At 40.1% G+C, this 19,777-nt stretch overlaps 1 protein-coding gene across 3 annotated transcripts in view; it reads left to right on the forward strand.

The window, feature by feature from the left end:
• Pik3r1 (phosphoinositide-3-kinase regulatory subunit 1) overlaps positions 1-19,570 on the forward strand; it is an 81,138-nt gene extending 61,568 nt beyond the window's left edge. Inside the window, exons 7-17 of one of the 3 annotated variants that reach the window (XM_047555165.1) lie at positions 181-382; positions 577-656; positions 12,570-12,672; positions 13,612-13,710; positions 13,812-13,992; positions 14,244-14,369; positions 15,309-15,451; positions 15,686-15,862; positions 15,957-16,025; positions 16,723-16,893; positions 18,187-19,570. In XM_047555165.1, coding sequence (XP_047411121.1) covers positions 181-382; positions 577-656; positions 12,570-12,672; positions 13,612-13,710; positions 13,812-13,992; positions 14,244-14,369; positions 15,309-15,451; positions 15,686-15,862; positions 15,957-16,025; positions 16,723-16,893; positions 18,187-18,376 — 1,541 coding nt within the window. In that variant the 3' untranslated portion in view covers positions 18,377-19,570. Of the gene's footprint in view, positions 1-180; positions 383-576; positions 657-8,769; positions 9,001-10,929; positions 11,127-12,569; positions 12,673-13,611; positions 13,711-13,811; positions 13,993-14,243; positions 14,370-15,308; positions 15,452-15,685; positions 15,863-15,956; positions 16,026-16,722; positions 16,894-18,186 lie in introns of those variants that run through there. The other 2 variants (XM_047555163.1, XM_047555162.1) reach the window with 2 other exon arrangements.
• Positions 19,571-19,777: the final 207 nt, after the last annotated feature.

Consider the following 19,777-nt stretch of genomic DNA (forward strand, 5'->3'; position numbering starts at 1 on the left):
AGTTTTTTTTCTTTCTCACAATTCGTTTTCTAATAAGAAGAACAAATGTCCCATGCACTTCTCCTGAAGCCTTTGTAAGTGACTTCTTCTATAGCTAGAGGAAAGAACAGGAATGGTCTTAGTATGCATTCACTGATACCTAGAAACAGTCTTTTTTTCTTTCTCTTTTCTAACTTGCAGAAGTACAAAGCTCCGAAGACTACATCCAGCTGTTAAAGAAGCTTATTAGGTCGCCTAACATACCTCATCAGTATTGGCTTACGCTTCAGTATTTGCTAAAACATTTCTTCAAGCTCTCTCAAACCTCCAGCAAAAATCTCTTGAATGCAAGAGTGCTCTCCGAAATTTTCAGCCCTATGCTTTTTAGATTCCCAGCAGCCAGGTAAGTGAAAAAGAGAGTCATGAACTTGGGGGTAAGAAGGGTAGTCCTAAAGTGATCCATCATTAACTGCATTCTAAAGAGACTGCTTCATAAACATGAGCAGATTTCTACCACAAATATCACTTGAATGTGTATCAATGAAAATGAGTTTGTTTTTAGGCATAAGGTTTCTAACAAAATTCTCTTTCTTGCAGCTCTGATAATACTGAACACCTCATAAAAGTTATAGAAATTTTAATCTCCACTGAATGGAATGAACGACAGCCAGCACCAGGTAAGGCTTTGTGACATTCAACATTCTCTCATTGTGTGTATGTGTTTTTAAGCCTTAAAAGTAGTGGCTTTAGACTTCCTCTGAAGTAACAAGTTTCTGGTAGAATTACAATTCACAGTAATATTTTACTTTGTGATTCACAGAAAAAAAAAATTACAGAATGGTAGTGTGTCTGACAAACACCCAGATTTCAATATTCGCAGATTATAAGTTGTCTTAGTTTTAGATGAGAGTTGGGTGAGTTCCCTAGACCCACCAGCTTCTCGGCTTCTAGTTGTTGAATAAATTCATGGAGTTCATTTTAGTTGTTGACATTTTTGTTTTTCTTTCTAATACTCATAAAGTAGGGATTCATAATTACTATATAATTTTAAAGTATTTTGGAATGTGATTTTTGGAAGTGAGTATGCTGAGAAATGTCTGTCAAAATAAACATTTTCAATAGCACAAGCAGCGTGAAAGCCCAGTGTTCACTGCAGCAAGTTAGAGCAAGCCGGGCACTTCTTTGAAAGCAGGCTGTTGTTCGATTAGCCATTTAACAAAGCAGGAAATGTAGGCTATGTAATTTAAAGTGATTTTTTTTTTCAATGGTGGAAAATCCAAAAAAACCTCACCTTGCTGTACAATAATGGAGTCTTGTCATTTAGAATAGTGATAAAGGACCTATAGGTGAAGTTAAGTTTCAGGACCAGTAGAAAGTATTGCCTATAGTCTTGATTTATAAATAGAATTTAAATGAAGCACCATGAGTTTATTATTCATGATAGGTAATTCATGCAGATGACTGTGGTTGTCTTTGTATGCACAGGCCTGGGGACCCAGGCACCAGTGTCATGCAATAGAGTTAAGTTGTGCTTTTCTATCAAATATTGCAGAGCCAGGATTGATTATTCACATCTGGATGGGAGAACACAAAAGAGATAATGGCCTGGGCTTAAAACCCACCAGCAGGGATTGGACATGGGGAGGGATAGATAACCACTCAAAGTGTAGATGTTGGGAAGGATTTCTGTTGTGGACAGGTCCAAAAAATGGTAACAAAAATGAGAGAGGCATCAGGTCTAGTAGATAAGGCAAGCATAGTATGTTCCAATGCTCTAAATCACAGCAAGCAGAACGTTTAACTTGCCCGGAATTGTAGGAAAACTGCCTCCAAGAAGACTGTCAACAGGTGCCTTGGGCTTCATTCCAGTGGGTGACCCGAAGGTTTTATCTCATATGACTACTTGGTCATTTGTAGTCTTGAGCTCTGTGTTGGCATTCAGAGGCTGCCTTCAGGCTTAGTAGGAAAGAATAGGAGTGGGGCATGGAACATGGCACTTGAGCCATTATTCACTACCCACCCCTGGATGAATCACATAGGCTAGGAAGGAAGAGGACCAGCAAGAATAGTAGGCTGCAGAGCCAAAGAGCTGAGCAAGGACCTTTTACTCCCTCCTGACCAGTGTTGAAGTATATATTAGAGAGGGAAAACAGGGCTCTGCTTACTGTGAAGGGCTAGGGGTTATCCTGGTCTTCTTAGTGACCTTCTGCCACTCCCATCAGAGGGACATGTGGACTATCAAAGCCAGACAGGACTTGCCAGATACCTACAAATGAATTTGTCACATGGAATCTTTGAGAACTTCTACTATACACAGTATAGTGAAATCAGTGGTGGAGTTTGATTAGTCTGGCTGGTGTGAACTGGTTAAGTGTCTTTTATCAGTCTTAGTCTAATTCTACCAAAGTAAAAGTTAATCAGCAACCATTTTCATAATGCACCTTTAAAGCTGCTTGATGTGTCAAAGGACCCTATGTCCCTCTACTTAAAAACTAGTGTGCCGGTTTCAAAGAGGATTAGTTCCACCAGCTCCGCTAAAGAAAGGCAAAGCCTTGAACATTTGCTGGATCATCCCAGTATTCATGCATCCTCTTCAAAAAAAATTAAATCTAAGTCATTTTTAAAGCCTAGTCTAAGCCATTTTCCCCTTTGTGTGATATCTCTTAGCTACTCTGAAAGTTGTCTGGGCCTCTCAGAATTAAATGGATGCTTCAGTGTCTCTCATTTGTGAATACCTAGCACTCCCCACCTGCCAAGGAAAACCACTCTCACCCTGAATACCTTTGTATTCAGGAATGACTCCAGCACAAATGACTGACAAGGCATCCTGAGGTAAAGAAATGATTTGTTAGGCCTGTGACATCTTACCAGAGTCCTTCATCATTACCCCAGCATGTGCTAGTACTAGAGGGTTTTGGAATGGTCCTAAATCAATCATTTGTAATAACTTTGTTAATGTGCATAGACTTGAGTACCTGAATGCTATTTAACGGGGACAAAAAGTGTCTATTATGAGCCAAATAAATATAACTTCTAGTTTTTATCAGGTAGAACTTGAAATGATAAAACTGATGATGTTTAAGGCATTGTATCAATTTAAATATGATTCATAAGCACATTGTATCTAATTAAATACTGAACTTTAGAGATATAACTGGTGACTTTTTAGGGTAATTAAGTAGGTAGAAAAAGCTCATGGAAGACATGTGACTTGAATTGGATCTTGAAAGATAGGTACAATTTGATTAAGGGAAGGAGAAATAGATTTGAAGGTTTAAGTAAATTGCAAAGTACAAAAATAATGGCTTTATATCTTACAAAAGCAGTAAATATAGTCATGGACCACATAAGGATGTTTTGATCAATATTGGTCACATATGTGGTGGTGGCTTTATCAACTAACCTGGGTATGTAGTGGACTATACGATCTAGGTTTGTGTAAGCACACTCTATGATGTTTGTACAACCCTGAAATTCCCTAATGATGCATTTCTCAGGAGGTGTCCCTGACTTTACGATACATAACTGTATTTTAAGTGACAGTATCATAAAAAACATTATTTAGGAGTTGAAAGCATTGTCCAGCTCTGGCATTTGGAACATGAAGTTACTGAAGCCTACAGAGAGTGACAGGAGTCAACTCCCCCACCCCCTCCAACCTGTCCCCTGCTGCTTGGGTTTTCAGAATCCTCAAGAACAATGGGGCTGATTTCAGTGTCCAGAAAGTCTTCTGAGGTTTCTAGCAGACGATAAGCTAAAAATATATGAAGTGTGTTCCTACAAGTCCACTTATGGCAAAAAGACGGAAGGCATTGTTGGTGGCTTTTGGGGTGAGGCTCTATCACTGTGTCAGATGCAGTGGAAAGAAACCAGGACTTCTCAGTTGGGCAGATCTGGATTTGAAGCTCACTTCTTTGCTGCTTACCTGGCTCCCCAAGTCACTCAGCTTTTCCAGACTGTTTTCCAGACTGCAGAATGGGGATAAGACCTCTTGCATCAGGTTGTTATGAGGATTAAATGAGCTGACAAATCCTGAGACTTTACTGTGTCAACTCTAACTTTCAAGATCCTGCCAAGAAATATCAATAGAGAGAAGGAGTGGGGAGGGGAAGAGAGGTACTGGGGTCTGAATTAGAATAAGATATATTCCATGCTTGTATAATTATATCAAAATGAATTCTGTCATGTATAACTAAAAAGAACCAGTTAAAAAAAGAAAAGAAAAGAAAAAAGACCCTACCAAAGCTAGGCTCATCCTGTAGCTCTAATTCTTCAAGCCACTTTTTTTTGGTTGTCTAAATACTGTCTCGCTGTTCTCCCCATTGACAGAGAGAGGGCTTTAATGCAAATCTGAAAGAGATACTCTGGGTAATTGTAGCCACGTTGGATGTATTGCTTGGAGCGAGGAAGATGCCTTTGTGTGATGCCTTGTCCTATGTGTGGCTTGCTGGGTGAAGTGGCCCCGATTTCAGTGCCACTCCCCCTGTCACCTTGCCCAGGTGCCTTTGCACAGTGCACAAAATGTACAATTGTACATAGTGTTCCCAAACAGTGCCATCCACTTTGCCTTGCCCAGGTAGGTCCTTGCCCTCCTTTTTGTGAAGGTTAAGTCGACACATTCAATAGGCTTATACCCTAAGTCCCTTTTCCTCTTATACTTAATCCTTATATAGTTTTTCTTACTAACCTATTCAACTACATTTCCACAGGGCAAGGACAAAGGGTTTTTTTTTTTTTTTTTTCTATTTTGATCTAATTCTAGCCTGGCTCTGGGCCCAGTGTAATAATCATCTACATATATTAAATTTTATTATTTGATAAACTTTCAGACACCAATTCATTTGATGTATGCAGCAACACTGTGAAGGAAGGATTCTTTTATAGAGAGAAACTAAGGTTTGCAAAGGTGATACACACTGAGGAAGTCTTCAGAGCTTTGTTGATAATTTACTGTTTTCCTTTTATTAACAGAAAAGTCTTAACACCTGTAATCCCAGCACCCCAGGATGCTGAGGCAGGAGGATCTCAAGTTCAAAGACAGCCTCAGCAACTTAGCTAGGCCCCAAGCAACTCATTGAGACCCTGTCTCTAAATAAAAGATACAGAAAAAGACTAGGGATGTGACTCAGTGGTTAAGTGTTCCTGAGTTAAAATCCTGGCATACCCCCCTACCTGCCCCTGCAAAGTTTTAGATATATTTAAAGCTGAATAGCAAGTTTTCTGGAATCATTATGTGTTATAGCTACCCTACTTAGGTAGCTAACATAGATTTCTATAGAGGAACCAAAGTACAAACAGTTTCATTTAATGCAGGGTACCTTTGAATGCCACCCATTATAAGTATATTTACATATTTCAGATTTCATGAATATATTCAGAAATATTAATGTAGCATAATTGAAGTCTAATATTGCACCCTCAAGCCTAGAGTAGAAAATAAATGACTCTTTCTCCCCCCTGCCCTTCTACACCTGTCAAAGTTAATTTTTAACCACCAACACATTGCAAAACATTCATCCTGAAGAGCCTGATTCATAAATCTTGTTTTAAATGCTCTGGGCTTGGTTTTCAACCAAGACTAAAGCAAGAACTAAGGTAGAGGGAAATGACTTTCAAAAAAGAGTTGTACTTTTCTCTGATTTATTTTTTTTTATTGGGTTTAAAATGTGGTCTGACATTAGAGGGTTGTTTCTAAGGTGAGAAATGAAACCTTAAAAAAAAAAGTGCATGCATTGAGATGGGTAAGAATAAACAGAGGCAAGCCCCTCCAAGTTTTATCAAAAAGTAGTTCTACTTGTGCTCTGAAAAAGAGATGTGAGCATGCCCTTCACATCTTACATCACATGTTGAGCAGCATGCTCAGTTTTTTGTTTCCACAGTACAGCCTTTTCTTAAGGAACAGGACTGGAGGGGAAATTGCAGGGGAAGAGTTTTTATTCTGCTAGGCAATGGACGGGCATCTTCAGAAACCTTGTAGAACGTGTCTGATTTTATGCATATGTAAACCTGAGTTTATTTATAAACATAAATGGACATTTTCTTAGTGCAGGGTCATTAAGAGCACAGGATGTAAAAGTACTGCATTTGCATCATCCTGAAAGGCCCTTCTGTCTAAGTTGTTTTAAGTTAAAAATTATGAAGGGAAGCATTCATTTTACTCTTAAGTGAATTTTGGTTCATTTTTTTTCCCCCTGTTTTGTTTTTTTGACTGCCCCCTTTTTAATGGTCTTTTGTTCATTAATAATGACCCACAAAAACCTTTAAGATGCTTTCCAGGTTGAAAGCCGTTTGTGGCATTTGCTACTTGGTGACTTGCACATCTGAGAGACAGTGCCCAGTCTACAGCTTCAACACATATTTAATGATCAAGTGACACTTTCCTGACAAGTTGGAATCTACTGAAAACTAAAATCATGACCTATTTTTTGATACTGAAATGATTTTTACAAAACAAACACTGAGGAAAGGGAAAGGCATACACATTGTTTAAAAAAATCCAGAAATAAAAGTTAGTTTTTAATTACACATTAATTAAAATGTCCAATGTGGATGGGTCTTTGAGGTCCCAGATAAATGCTTTGGTTAAAACACAAATTCTCCTAAGAGCTTAGCAACCACATGAAACTTATTTACAAAGTATTTTGACAGCTGTGTCTTTATTAGTAAATCATATGGATTAAATGACAGTTGTACAATTATAATTGTTTATATGACATTTTGGAGATGGTGTGAGAAGTACAAAATATACAGGAAACTTTCTCCCAAGCAGAAGTTACTCTGTTGTGCCAGCAGAGGGCTCCCTCTTTAAGCTAATAAAGAGCATGGGTCTTACAGATAACTTTTCAAAGACGGAAATTCAATGGGAAAAGATTCAACTCACACTTTCAGTAATGTAGAACTTCTTAGTTGATGATTATACACATTTTGATATATTTGTTTAAAACCAAGTTTTCAAATCTATTCCAAGACTTTCTGTAACGAGAAGTTATACTGCTTTCCAGTGGATAATATTCTCCTAAAATAGAAAATATACTGTTGGACTTATAATTTAGGAGGTTTTGTCATAATATGTCATTTGAATCCAGACAGGTATGCTTAAAAAACTGAGGGGCTGATTTTTTTAGCTTCAGGAGGGCTATTTTTAAAAGTAGGGCAAGATTGTGCAGCACAGGATACAAGGATATTCTCTGAACTAACCCTTTATCCCTGACAACTGGCAGATTCACTTATAGACTTTTCTATTGGGAAGGTTTTTCAATAGTCTTATTGCTTGTTCCAAAAAGAACATTGTAAAGTCATTTCTATTGTGGGTTAGCAGCACTTGCTAGGTATTTTGAATGAGTCTTTTGGTTCCTGCTGGTGGCCTGTGTGGACTTGATGTCAGCACCCGCATGTCTTTTATCTCTCTATAGGACCCTTGGATCATCTTCCCATACAGAGTATGAGGGTATTATTGACAGAACCCATATTTAAGTAAGCTGAAAATAGAAAACAGGAAAAGTCAGAGTTTCGTTATAGGTGTGAGGATTTTTTTTTGCATGCAGCTTAAAACAAATTAACTTCAGTTTCACTTGTCAACCTTTACTTTCTCTAGTAAAGGGAAGCAAGGAACTGGGGCTGTGGGCAGAGAGAAAAGTTTAGGACCAAACATTGGAAGTCTGGGTTATTTTTTCTGTAGTATGCAAGGAGTTATTTGAAGTGATATCTAAATTACTCTCTGATTTTAAAGCCTGATGATTCTGTGATTTTTGCATTATGTTACAGTTTTCAGGATAACATTAAGACCATCTATGTTGATGCAACAGGAAATTTCTGTAGGAAGAAAATATTAATAGAGTAGCCAACAATACTGTCTGGTTCATTGCAACTTCACCAAATAAAGAACAAAAATCCACTAGAAAGGTGTGCCCTTTTCTGCCCTTCTTTCTTCGCCCCACGTAGCCAGCACAGAAACCTAATGCAGACACACCTTTTAATTATTAGAAAATCATATGGCCGTTTAAAAATAAGAGGAAGCTGATCTCATAAAAATAGCCACAGTGTTTTTTTGTTTGTTTGGGCTTTTCCTCTTTTTAATGCCTCGTGGTTGTGAAGTATGGTAGCCTGTGAAGTTCTAAGTCCTCTTCCTGAGGATCCCTTCCCACCACTGTGAGGAATTGTGTGGTGCGCTCCCAGCCCGATTTTGCCCTAGAAGGGCGTTCCTGTTACACCTGCAGGGCAGTTTGTGCAAGTGTGGGGGAGGAGGTGGACACGAGCAAGGCTCTGTTCTGGGCTGTGGTGAGAGGTTCAGGCCTTTACAAGCGAGGCTTTGATTCTATTTTTTGCTGAACTAGCTCAGCCACTTCCTGTGTTTGGCTGTGCATAGTGCCTTGCTTCACTGTCGGCTACTTGAGCCCCGGGAGCCAGTCAGCCAGCCAGCGCGCTCCGCAGCAGCCTCTTAGACTATTTTCAGCCCCCTTACAATGGTCTTCTCATTTCCTCGGCAAAAATGAGCAAGTTGGTCTTGCATTGGCCACTTGTCAGCCCATGACAACTTTGACTTTGACTTGGGCTCCCCTCCCCCTCCTGAAATCCCTAGCTCAGCAAATATTTGAACCTGCCCAAGTTAATCATGAAGCTGCGATCTTTATCTGAGAGAGACGTGTGAGCGCCTGGGCTCTTTCCCTCCCCTGTACAGTAGCGCGATCCAGTTGGCTTCTCAATGGGGAGCAGGCGGTGAGCGCTGCGAGGAAGCGCTGCTGGGGCCGGACTCGCTGGGCCGGGCGGGCGGGGCGTGGGGCGGAGGGACCGGCGCAGCGCAGCCCAGCCAGGCGGTGTGAACAGAGGGTCCCGCGGCGCCCCCACCTCTGCGCGCTCCCGCGGTGCCGGCTCGAGCGCTGCCCGCCCGGAGCAAGCCGGGGGAGGGGGGAGACACCCCGGCTTGGCCCACTTGGTGGAAGAACAGCTTTTTGGATTTTTTTTTTTTTCATTGTCGGATACAGGCATTTCAAAGGGCAACCGTTGAAATGCATAACCTGCAAAGTAAGTTGCCTTTCATTTGTGCACTTCTCTGCACTGTAGCTTTGTATCTGCGAATTGTTCCTCTCTAATTTGTCTCAGGGTGGGTGTGCGTGCTTGGAGAGTGGCTGTTCGTGCAAAGCGCTGCCTGAGGAAGGCAGATGGAAGATTAGGGGATACACTACCTCCAGTCCTGCAGGGGGAAATATACGAGGGAAAGATGGGGTTTAGGTTGGAAGTTCAGAAGGAGGTAATTACAAGGTGCCCAGCTGGAAGTTGGTGCCAGCTTCGGGCGTGCAGAGACTGTGGAAAATCACCTGTCTCCCTTCCCTGCTCTTGGGGTCAGTTTGCCACCTGGTATCTAGCTACCGGACAGGCTTGCACTAAATGTATGAGGGGCCCTCTGGGCTGACTTACATGACCAGGCTGCTCAGAGGACTTCTCTCCTTACTTTTAGGGGAGGGTCAACATTTTTATTAAACTACAATTCCTCTCCCCACCAACCCTACCCAAGGACATTCGCCATCACAACCATTTTTTTATTATTTTGGCCATTTTTACTTGAATTTTAGTTTACCTAAATGCTTAGACAAATAGTGAAATGCTGAGTGGGAAAAGGTAGGAGGGAACAGGGTGAGCCTGCCTTCTCCAATAACATGAATTAGAGAGAGGATGCAAGTGAAGTGCCCAGAGAATGCAGTGCCTTGGTTTGCTTTTTAATATATTCTATATTCCAAATTTGATAGAAAATCTGAACCTAAATTTTAAGGGCTTCTGTGTTCTTTAAATTGTCACAGAATTTTGTGACATACATATGTACATAAATCACAAAGCCCCACTATAGTCTTTTAAATGAGCCACATTTACATTGTGGGGAGGTGTCCCTCACACATACATATTGTAAATGTCAAAAGTGATTGGGTCACAGTGGGGATGTCCATTAGGCTCCAGTGAGGGTGACAGAATTACATGCAGAATAATTTTTGAAAAATTACAATTATTAGATTTGTAGGAAAATTGATTTATTTATATTAAATACTGCTAAGAAGGAATATTTAAGTGAGGTGTTTGATCTAGAAGGAGGAAAAAAAAAAAAAGAAAAGAAAGATTACATCACCCTCCCCTTCAGGCCGCTTGCACTGAAGATGGGTTCATGAGTGAATACTTTGGAAAGATCACTACTTCAACTCTGCATTCTGACACATGGCTTCTTTTTGGAAGAAGCATCCTTTCCCAGTTTTGTTAGATAGTAACATTAAAATTATCATTAATAAACGATTTTGACATTTATGTTATATCTGCAAACAGTAGGCATCTTCATTTCTATAGTAAACTGTAGAATTTTCATTGTTCTATAGAGTCATTTTTAACTTTGGAATGTGATAGAGGAAGAAATTTTGTCTATACATTTGCTTTTAATTGCCCTTTCTAACATGGTAGATTGATGACAGTGTTTAAGTTCTGAGCTTTCTGTGAATTATGGAGGACTCAAAAAGCTAGTCTTGATCTTCTCTGCTTTTAATATATATATGGGTGATATTTAAGAACGCTAAAGTATAGCTTAAGGTTACCATTTTGATGCCTTTGTAAGATTTTTACACGAAGGAATGACCAGGCTATCTATAAACACAGATGTACAGGGGGGAGAAAGAGCTAGGAGCTGCAGCGTATCAGCTGTTGTCAACCTGCCAACAGCGGAGCGTACCATGCTGCAAGGAGTAATAAAAAAGGAATTAGAAAACTCACTGCTGGAGGAGAACAGTCAAATTAAACACCTTTGGAAAGGCTGAGCATATGTACACGACAGTTCTGTTCCGTGTCGGTCCTTGGCGGGGCTGGGACTGTGTGAAGGCTGGCATAGAGGAGAACTGATGAAGCAGGAGTGGTCTGGTGACATTTTTCTGACTTGATTGGCTGGGGTGTGTGATGTAATAGGTTACAGTGCAGCCCCTTATAGGTTTTAAAATGAATTCCAAGACACCATTACAAAGAAAGCCGGACTCTTTTCTTATAACTGAGCTCAGCCAAGGAAACTCTCGCACAAATGTACAACACTGTTTGGAACATGGAAGACCTGGATTTAGAATATGCCAAGACAGATATAAACTGTGGCACAGACTTGATGTTTTATATAGAAATGGATCCACCAGGTAATACTACAGTATTAATGGAGAGAGTCAGTTAAATTTGTGGCTTTTTCATTTTTTGGAAGCTGCCATAACAGATCCGCTTTAGATTGCTATTTTTATTTATTTGTTCCATTGATAAAAATTAGTTTGATTATAATTTTAAAATTAAACAGACTGTTTGCCTGCCTGTGGAAGGAAGCAGCTCAGGCTGTGTGGGGTAAATGCTGATTCTTACTTGAATGGATCTGAATTAGATTCTACTTTTTTACTGGTGTCTTTTGTTAATTGTGATCCTTTGCTAGTTGGAGCATATTGTTCCTTTAATTAAAAGGATGCATCCTTTGTGTTGCTTTTCTCTGTTGACAGTGGATGAGAACAGTGTGGTACTTTGCAGTGATAACACTTGGTACTTTAGAAAGCACGTAAAATGTGGCAGTGATTACAACTCAGTTCTCAATGAAACTGTTGAGAAACTATTCTAAGTCAGATGCAGAGACTGCTTATTCTCTTTCTTATTAAGATAACTATATGAAAAAAGGCGACTTTTCATTATTTAGTCCTGGTCTTTGTAAAATATTCTTGATAAACATCTGAAATCATTTTTACATAAATTAAAATAATACCAGTGCTTTAAAACTTCTGCCTTTAAATTTAGCTAAAAATCCTACATTTATTTTGTTTCCTAAATTGTTTTCTTCCAATGTTAGTCCCCCCCAATTAAGAAACACTGCAGTCTTTTATTTGTCACCAATTCATATATGAATACTGATTTGACATTGAGGAAGGGGGATAGGATTTTTAACCAGACCTGGCATATACAGCACAATTTATCCAGCAGAATATTAACATGAATACTAAGGAGATTTAGGTCACAGATGAGTTCTTAAAGTGGCTTTTGGCAGAATAGTGCCCGAAATACTAAAATTAAAGATCCAATTCCTCCTCTTAAAACACACTGCTATAGATGAGCTTTTTTTATTACTGCAATAGCATTTGTGGAGGACAGAGACCAAATTTGTCTTTTATAATTAAATAAGAGAAAATTAAAGCCCAGTCATGTTACTCCTGCTGCTCATGTTCATAGTTTCTTACTTTAGATGGGTTTGACTAAGCATATAACTTTAATATAGCTAAAATATAGGAGTAGAAAATTTCATGACTTTGGATTGACTCTGAAATTGATTCACATGGCCAGCCCAATTTATTTGGTTCATCTCTAAAATTCTCTCTGTGCCTGTCAGTCTCTCTCTTCTCCTTTTCAGTTTCATTTCTTTTTGAGCCACACTCTGTAAGATTTTCCTTATCTTTCCTCGTGTATGGAATTGTGAATTGCTGGTGTCTATTTCCAATTTCTTTTTTCTTTGTTGTAATGGAAATGTTTATCTGAAAAAAAAAAAAATTAGGTCTAATTTTAAATGTTCAGTTGGAATTGCAAACAACTTTTCCTTTCTCTTTCACTTGCAGCACTGCCTCCTAAACCGCCCAAACCCACCACTGCAGCCAACAACGGTATGAACAACAATATTTCCTTACAGGATGCTGAATGGTACTGGGGAGAGATCTCGAGGTAAGGCCCCAGAACTCTCCATTTTCAGTAGATACAGAGTTTTAGATGAAGAGAAAGAAAAGCACCAGCTTGCTAAGTTCCATTTTTAGGATATCCTCCAACATAAGCACGAAGCATAGTTGGTTCTTTTCCAAAGACGACCAAAAAAGTCACTGGGTGCTAGAGCACTGTGGGTGTTTGATGCCACAGGAAGTTAATAACCGGGAAGTTTCATTATTGACTGAGATGTCAGGGAAGCACCAAGGTGACATCGCACTGTCTCGAGGCAAAATGTAGAGGCATTCTATGTTGAGCAGAACTGTAATCATTAATATTATTATCTTAAAACAGTAACCTAAAATATCTTTTTTTTTTTTTTCCCCAATTAGCTTTTTTTGGGGAATAGTGAGCAGTGGGAGGAGGGCTTTTAGGAATCATTTCTGTGCTGGTGGTCAGAGACATTGGTTAAAAAAAATAAGTGGAAACTTCGTAGTATAGCTATACCAATATGAAAGAGAATACTTTTTTGTTTTTGTTTTGTTTTGTTTTTGTGGTACTGAGCATCAAATCCAGGGCCTTGCAAATGCTGGTAGACAAATGCTCTATCACTGAGTTATTACCCTCAGCCTCATGCACCTTTTTTTAATGACATTGGAACTAATATGCCCTTATAACTAAATACAGAATTAGTAAACTCTAAAAACATAACATCTACATGTAAATCAATGGGGTAGGAATATGGAAGTTGTCTGCACTTGCTGCCCAATTTTTCTGTGAACCTAAATTTGCTTTAAAAAAAAATAGTATATTAGAGCTGAACACTTGCCTAGCATGCATAAGGCCCTGGGTTCAATTCCCAGTGCCACCAAGAAAAGAAAAAAAAAGCCTATTAGGAAAGAATGTAAACTGTGATCACTGAATTCTCAAGGTAAGCATTGTCCTGTGTTCTGTTCATTTCAGGGAAGAAGTGAATGAAAAACTTCGAGATACAGCAGATGGAACCTTTCTGGTACGAGATGCCTCTACTAAAATGCACGGTGATTATACTCTTACACTAAGGTGAGTCTCAGAATGCAGCTGCAGTTGGGGCCTTTGTGACATGAAAACATATTTCTTTATTAAGAAATTTTAATATGGTCATTTTTCTTTTGTATTTACAGGAAAGGAGGAAATAATAAATTAATCAAAATATTTCACCGAGATGGAAAATATGGCTTCTCTGACCCATTAACCTTCAATTCTGTGGTTGAATTAATAAACCACTACCGGAATGAATCTCTAGCTCAGTACAATCCCAAACTGGATGTGAAATTACTTTATCCAGTGTCCAAATACCAACAGGTAATCAAAACTGAATTCATATCATCATAATGTGGAGATACTTTCAAATTTATAGAAAATTTTAAAGCACATGAATTACATGGAATCAGGTTTGAAAAACTTTACACCATGATCTCAAGATTGCTAAGTCGAATAGTAAGACTAACAAAATTGGCAACATGTGTGGGGGGGAGTCTTTAAACAGTGGTAATTTGATTAAATACCTTATTAACTAATTTTATTTTTTTCCCTCTAACCCCCAATTGTTTTAGGATCAAGTTGTCAAAGAAGATAATATTGAAGCTGTAGGGAAAAAATTACATGAATATAACACTCAATTTCAAGAAAAAAGTCGGGAATATGATAGATTATATGAAGAATATACTCGTACTTCCCAGGTGAGTTTTCTGTGAAATCTGGACAGTTTCAAAAAAAACCCAAGAAAAGGCTGTGACTGGGGAATGAAGTGGGAGGGAGGTCATTTATTTGTGAGTCATTGTTGATTATTCCAACATAGTACTTCCAATCCTATTAAATGAAACCTCTGGTTATCAGAATAATAAAATTAAGATCACATGATAACTGAAGGGGTTACTATGAGTTTTAAATTGATTGGACTTAATTCTAGACTGGAGAATTCTGTTTCATTTGGCAGTTTCACAGACTTTCTTAGTCTCTGAAATGGAGATTTCACATTCACATGCCCTGTGGCCAAAAGAGGGGCGATATTTCCCTGTAGTGTTTCCTAGAGACTGGAGCCTTTCTGGGCCCTGGAGCAACTGGGACTGCCAGAGAGAAAAGGCAACCTGGATACTATGAACTGAAATGCCTTAAAAAGATGGAAGCTATAATTATTTTCCCTCGAATGAGAGAATTCTCCAAAGGAAATTTGTGTCTCTGTGAAACTCTATTAAGAGGGTTTTTTAAATTCACAACCTACCCCGCTAACAGTACCGTTGGCCCTATGTATCCATGGGTCCTGAATCTGTCAGAACACATGCAGGCTTTTTCTTTTTCTTGTCGCTATTCTGAAAACAATACCATACAATAATTATTTATATAACATGTATTGTATCAGATATGTGTGATGTAGAGATGATTCAGCTTTCATAGGGGGAGGTATACAAGTTCTTTGGGAATACATTTTATATAAGGGACATGAGTATCCATAGACCTTGGCAGCTGAGAGAGGTCCTGGAACCAACCCCCCATGATAGCCCTGGACAACTATACTTCCAAGCTAGATGATTATACAGGTCAAGTATGCTGCTACTACATTGCAGTAGGAAGTCGTTCCATGAAATATATGACATTGTCTTCTTAAATTTTTGTTTCAGGAAATCCAAATGAAAAGAACAGCTATTGAAGCATTTAATGAAACCATAAAAATATTTGAAGAACAGTGCCAAACCCAGGAGCGGTACAGCAAAGAATACATAGAAAAGTTTAAACGTGAAGGCAATGAAAAAGAAATACAGAGGTGGGTGAACTGTGAGCCTTTCCCATCATTCTCACTCTAGAAATAACCCAGATCTTTTAAAACTGGTTAAACTGATGATCTCACTTTCTGTGCTTTGGATAATTTTAAACAACAGGAAGACATTCTTTACCAGAAGAGAACTTCCAAGAGGCAGTCATGAAACTTTTCATAAACTCGGGGGAACTTACATGATGGACCCAAGGAATTACAGATAGCATTTCTCTTGCTTTATAGGATCATGCATAATTATGATAAGCTAAAGTCTCGAATCAGTGAAATTATTGACAGTAGAAGGAGGTTGGAGGAAGACTTGAAGAAGCAGGCAGCTGAGTATCGTGAGATTGACAAGCGTATGAACAGCATCAAACCAGACCTCATTCAACTGAGAAAGACCAGGGATCAGTACTTGATGTGAGTTTGAAACGGGACCCTGGAAGGGGATGCTGGTTGATTGCCGAGGGAAGGATGAATTACTAATGCATTTTCTTTTTGAAACTATTTTCAGGTGGTTGACTCAAAAAGGTGTCCGGCAAAAGAAGCTGAACGAGTGGCTGGGCAACGAGAACACCGAAGAGTAAGTAGCTACTCAGATGAGCGATGGCAAAGGATCATCCCTCCTTTTAGGAGGTGCATGAAGGATTTCGTTTACATAATAAGTGAGGAGTTTTACCAAGTTTGGAACAGCTCGTAGGAGAAAATTATAAACTCCATGTCATAATCCAGAAATTTAAAAAGGAAAGTTTAGCTAAGGAGGGCCTGGATTTGTTTTTACTCTTAGTTGTGTAGAATGACCCTGTGTCTGTAATGATGTCCCTGAACATGTGAAAAAAAATCCCAAAATATTTTTTGGAACATTCAGAGGAGAAAAACCAATTATGTTTAGTATATTTTGAAGGTTAAGTGTATGTTTGGCTTGAATTATTCGAAAACTGGCCATCTTCCTAGTTAATCGATTTCCTGATCTAAACTGGATAAATAAGATAGTTCCATAGCTTTCCCTCTGCCCAGGTACCTCAGTGTGGTTGCTGACTTAGACACAGATAGTATTCATTGCTAGCTCTGTCCTGTGGGGTGGCATTGGAGGCTACACGTTGAGAAGAAAACTCAGGTCAGAGAGTCAGGGTTGAGCTAGCCGCATGATGGCTGTTCTGACTTGTTTGGTTGGAGTCGGACAGAACAAGGTAAAGTGATAAGGGCCCTTCAGGGAACAGTGAAGCGTGCTGGGAGTTCCTGCACTCCTCATTCAGAAACCTTCTCTCTCATCTGCTTAGCCAATATTCTCTGGTGGAAGACGATGAGGATTTGCCCCACCATGATGAGAAGACATGGAATGTCGGAAGCAGCAACCGAAACAAAGCCGAAAACTTATTGCGAGGGAAGAGAGATGGTACTTTTCTTGTCCGGGAGAGCAGTAAGCAGGGCTGCTACGCCTGCTCTGTAGTGTATGTATCTCTGGCAAACTATATTTTATTTTTGTTAATTCATTAGGGGTAAGGATTTGAAAAAGTTCTAGCCTTGAATCTTATAGTACAGTAATGTAGAAGAGGAAATAAAGTAGACATGATATCAAAATCTAACCAGAAGTATCTGTGAAGTTCTGATAGCCAGGTGTGATGATACATACTTGTAATCCCAGCAACTCAGGAGGCTGAGGCAGGAGGATCACAAGTTTGAGACCAGTCTTAGCAAATTAGTGAGACCCTGTCTCAAACCAGTTTTAAAAAGGGGGTGGGGATATAGTTCATAATAAAATGCCCCTGGGTTCAATCCCTAATGACCCTCCCCCCACTCCAAATAAAAAAGGTATAATAGAAAGAAACCTTCTTTTTATTTCAAAGATTGGGGTTTGGGTTCTAATTTGGCAACATGAATCAGGCGACGTCTTCAAGTCTTTTCTATCTTTAAAATGAAAGTAGTCATGCCTGCCCCATGGTTTTTTTGTTTTTGTTTTTGTTTTGCCTCCTAAAGCTAATATAATTACAACGCCTCCTGTAGACAAAATATCCCTTCCAGGAACAGGTCAGAGCCACAAGGAGGGACCCTTCACTGTCTGGCTTTGAGACCTAGTTCTGTCACGCGGCCTCCCCCCACTTATTTACTATTTTGTGGAGTCCTTTGAAGAGTGAGTTTGGATCGCTGGCATCACCATTTGTCTCACCCTGTCAGAGAAGGAATGTGGGGAAAAGTGCTAAGGAACCTGTCCCCCAGGACTGACTGCCTAGCTGCAGAACTATTATTCCCCAGGAGTGAAACAGGGAGAACTCCGAGTAGGACCAGAGAACAGGAGAAGGGAGAGTGGACGCGGAGGTGGAGAGCTGTGAGGAGGTGAGGTGGGAGGGCTGAGAGAAGGAACCCCTTCACAGAGTGACAGGACGGGGAGAGTGCCACTGTCGCGGGTGGCACTCGCTGTCCCCTGTCGGGAGCAGCTCTTCGCTGCCTGCCGGGCACGTCAGGGGCCTCGCTCGCACGGCATCAGCCTGTCACGTACATGTTACTCTCCTCCTCCTGTTAAACTGTTTTAAAAGATGAAAATGCAGTGGCTCAGTGGAGCTGGCCCAAGAGCCTGGCCCTGCTCAGGTCACTCAGCCAGTAAATAAGTGACAGCACCCGAAACTCCAGGCACTGGGGACTATTTCCCCTGCCCGAGTCGGGAGCTCTTTCACGATGGTGACTTTATTAAAGATGTGAATCGTCCTGGGCAAACCTGAAAGGCAGTTGTGGTCTCTCCTTTCCAGAGTGGATGGTGAAGTCAAGCATTGTGTCATCAACAAGACGGCGACTGGCTACGGCTTTGCGGAGCCCTATAACCTGTACGGCTCCCTGAAGGAGCTGGTGCTACATTACCAACACACCTCCCTGGTGCAGCACAATGACTCCCTCAACGTCACGCTAGCGTACCCGGTGTATGCACAGCAGAGGCGATGAAGCGCACCTCCATCCTGTTCCTGACGTCCAGCCACACTGAGGCCTCTGGAAAGCAAAGGGCTCCGCTCCAGCCTGACCTGTGAATCGGGCTGCAGAAGGGAAGCTGTCTGTCTTCAGATGGGACTAGAGCTTTCTTGGACAAAAAAGAAGTAGGGGAACACTCGCAGCCTAGGGCTGCAGGATGATCAGATGTCTCTAACCCAGACTGCTTATCCTTTTCTCTCTTTCTCTCTCTCTCTCTCTTTTTTCTTTTGGTTTAATTTAAAGCCACAAACACAACACAAAGAGAAAAAGAAATGCAAAAATCTCTGCGCGCAGGGACAAAGAGGCCTTTAACCATGGTGCTTGTTAATGCTTTCTGAAGCTTTACCAGCTACAAGTTGGGACTTTGGAGACCAGAAGGTAAACAGGGCTGAAGAGCCCGCGCCCGAGAACGCTGGGTCCAGCCTGGTTTAGCCTGGGTGTCGCTGTGTACGGTGGGCCCAGACGCATCGCACTGTGGATTATTTCATTTCCTAACAACTGAACGATATGTAGCAGAAAGGCACTTTGCTCATGAGGGGCACTTTGGGAGAACATCAGTTCGTGTGTCTTCAAGGGGAAATCTGTTGTAGCAAAGTGCCATAAAGTGTTTTGTTTAAACTTGTCAAGACAAAAAAACAACCCACCAACAGAAAAATGGAGCATGGAACACAGGACTTACAATGACATTCAGTATATCAAATATGTACATACTATTGGATGACTAACTATCAAATAGATGGATTTGTATCAAAACCAAATAGCTTCTTTTTTTGTTTTGCTGAAGGCTAAATGCACAGCGCTATGCAATTCTTAATTTTCATTGTTATCAGTTTTAAAATATACCTTCAGAATAAGCTTCCCCCATCCCCGTTTTTGTTGCTTGAAAATACTGTCTGATTTTTGTTAATATTCATTTTGTTATTCTTATCCTTTTTTAAAAGAAATGTACAGAATGCCAGTTTAAAAAAAAATGGCTTCAGAATTAAAACTATGAAATAATTTTACAGTTTTTCTTGTACAGAGTACTTGGCTGTTAGCCCAAGGTTAAAAAGTTCATAACAGATTTTTTTGGACTAAATGTTTTGTTGGGCAGTGCCTGATAAGCTTCAAAGCTGCTTTATTCAATAAAAAAAAAAAAAAAGAAAGAAAAAGATGTATGAATATGACAAAGTATCGCCGAGTCCAACAATGTTGTTATAAGACTTAAAATACGGTACCTGGCAATGTCTGTTTCATAGTGAATTGTGAACTTCTTGAATCTGGGGTGGGGGGTTGTAGCCAAGGGCTATAATGGGCTGGGTGGCGGGAGGGGTGGTATGCACTTTCTCACGATTTCAGAGAAGTGGTGAACGAAGTGAAGTTGCTTCTACTTCAGCC

This window comes from Sciurus carolinensis, chromosome 6 (genome assembly GCF_902686445.1).
Source record: "Sciurus carolinensis chromosome 6, mSciCar1.2, whole genome shotgun sequence".
NCBI classification, from domain to species: domain Eukaryota; kingdom Metazoa; phylum Chordata; class Mammalia; order Rodentia; family Sciuridae; genus Sciurus; species Sciurus carolinensis.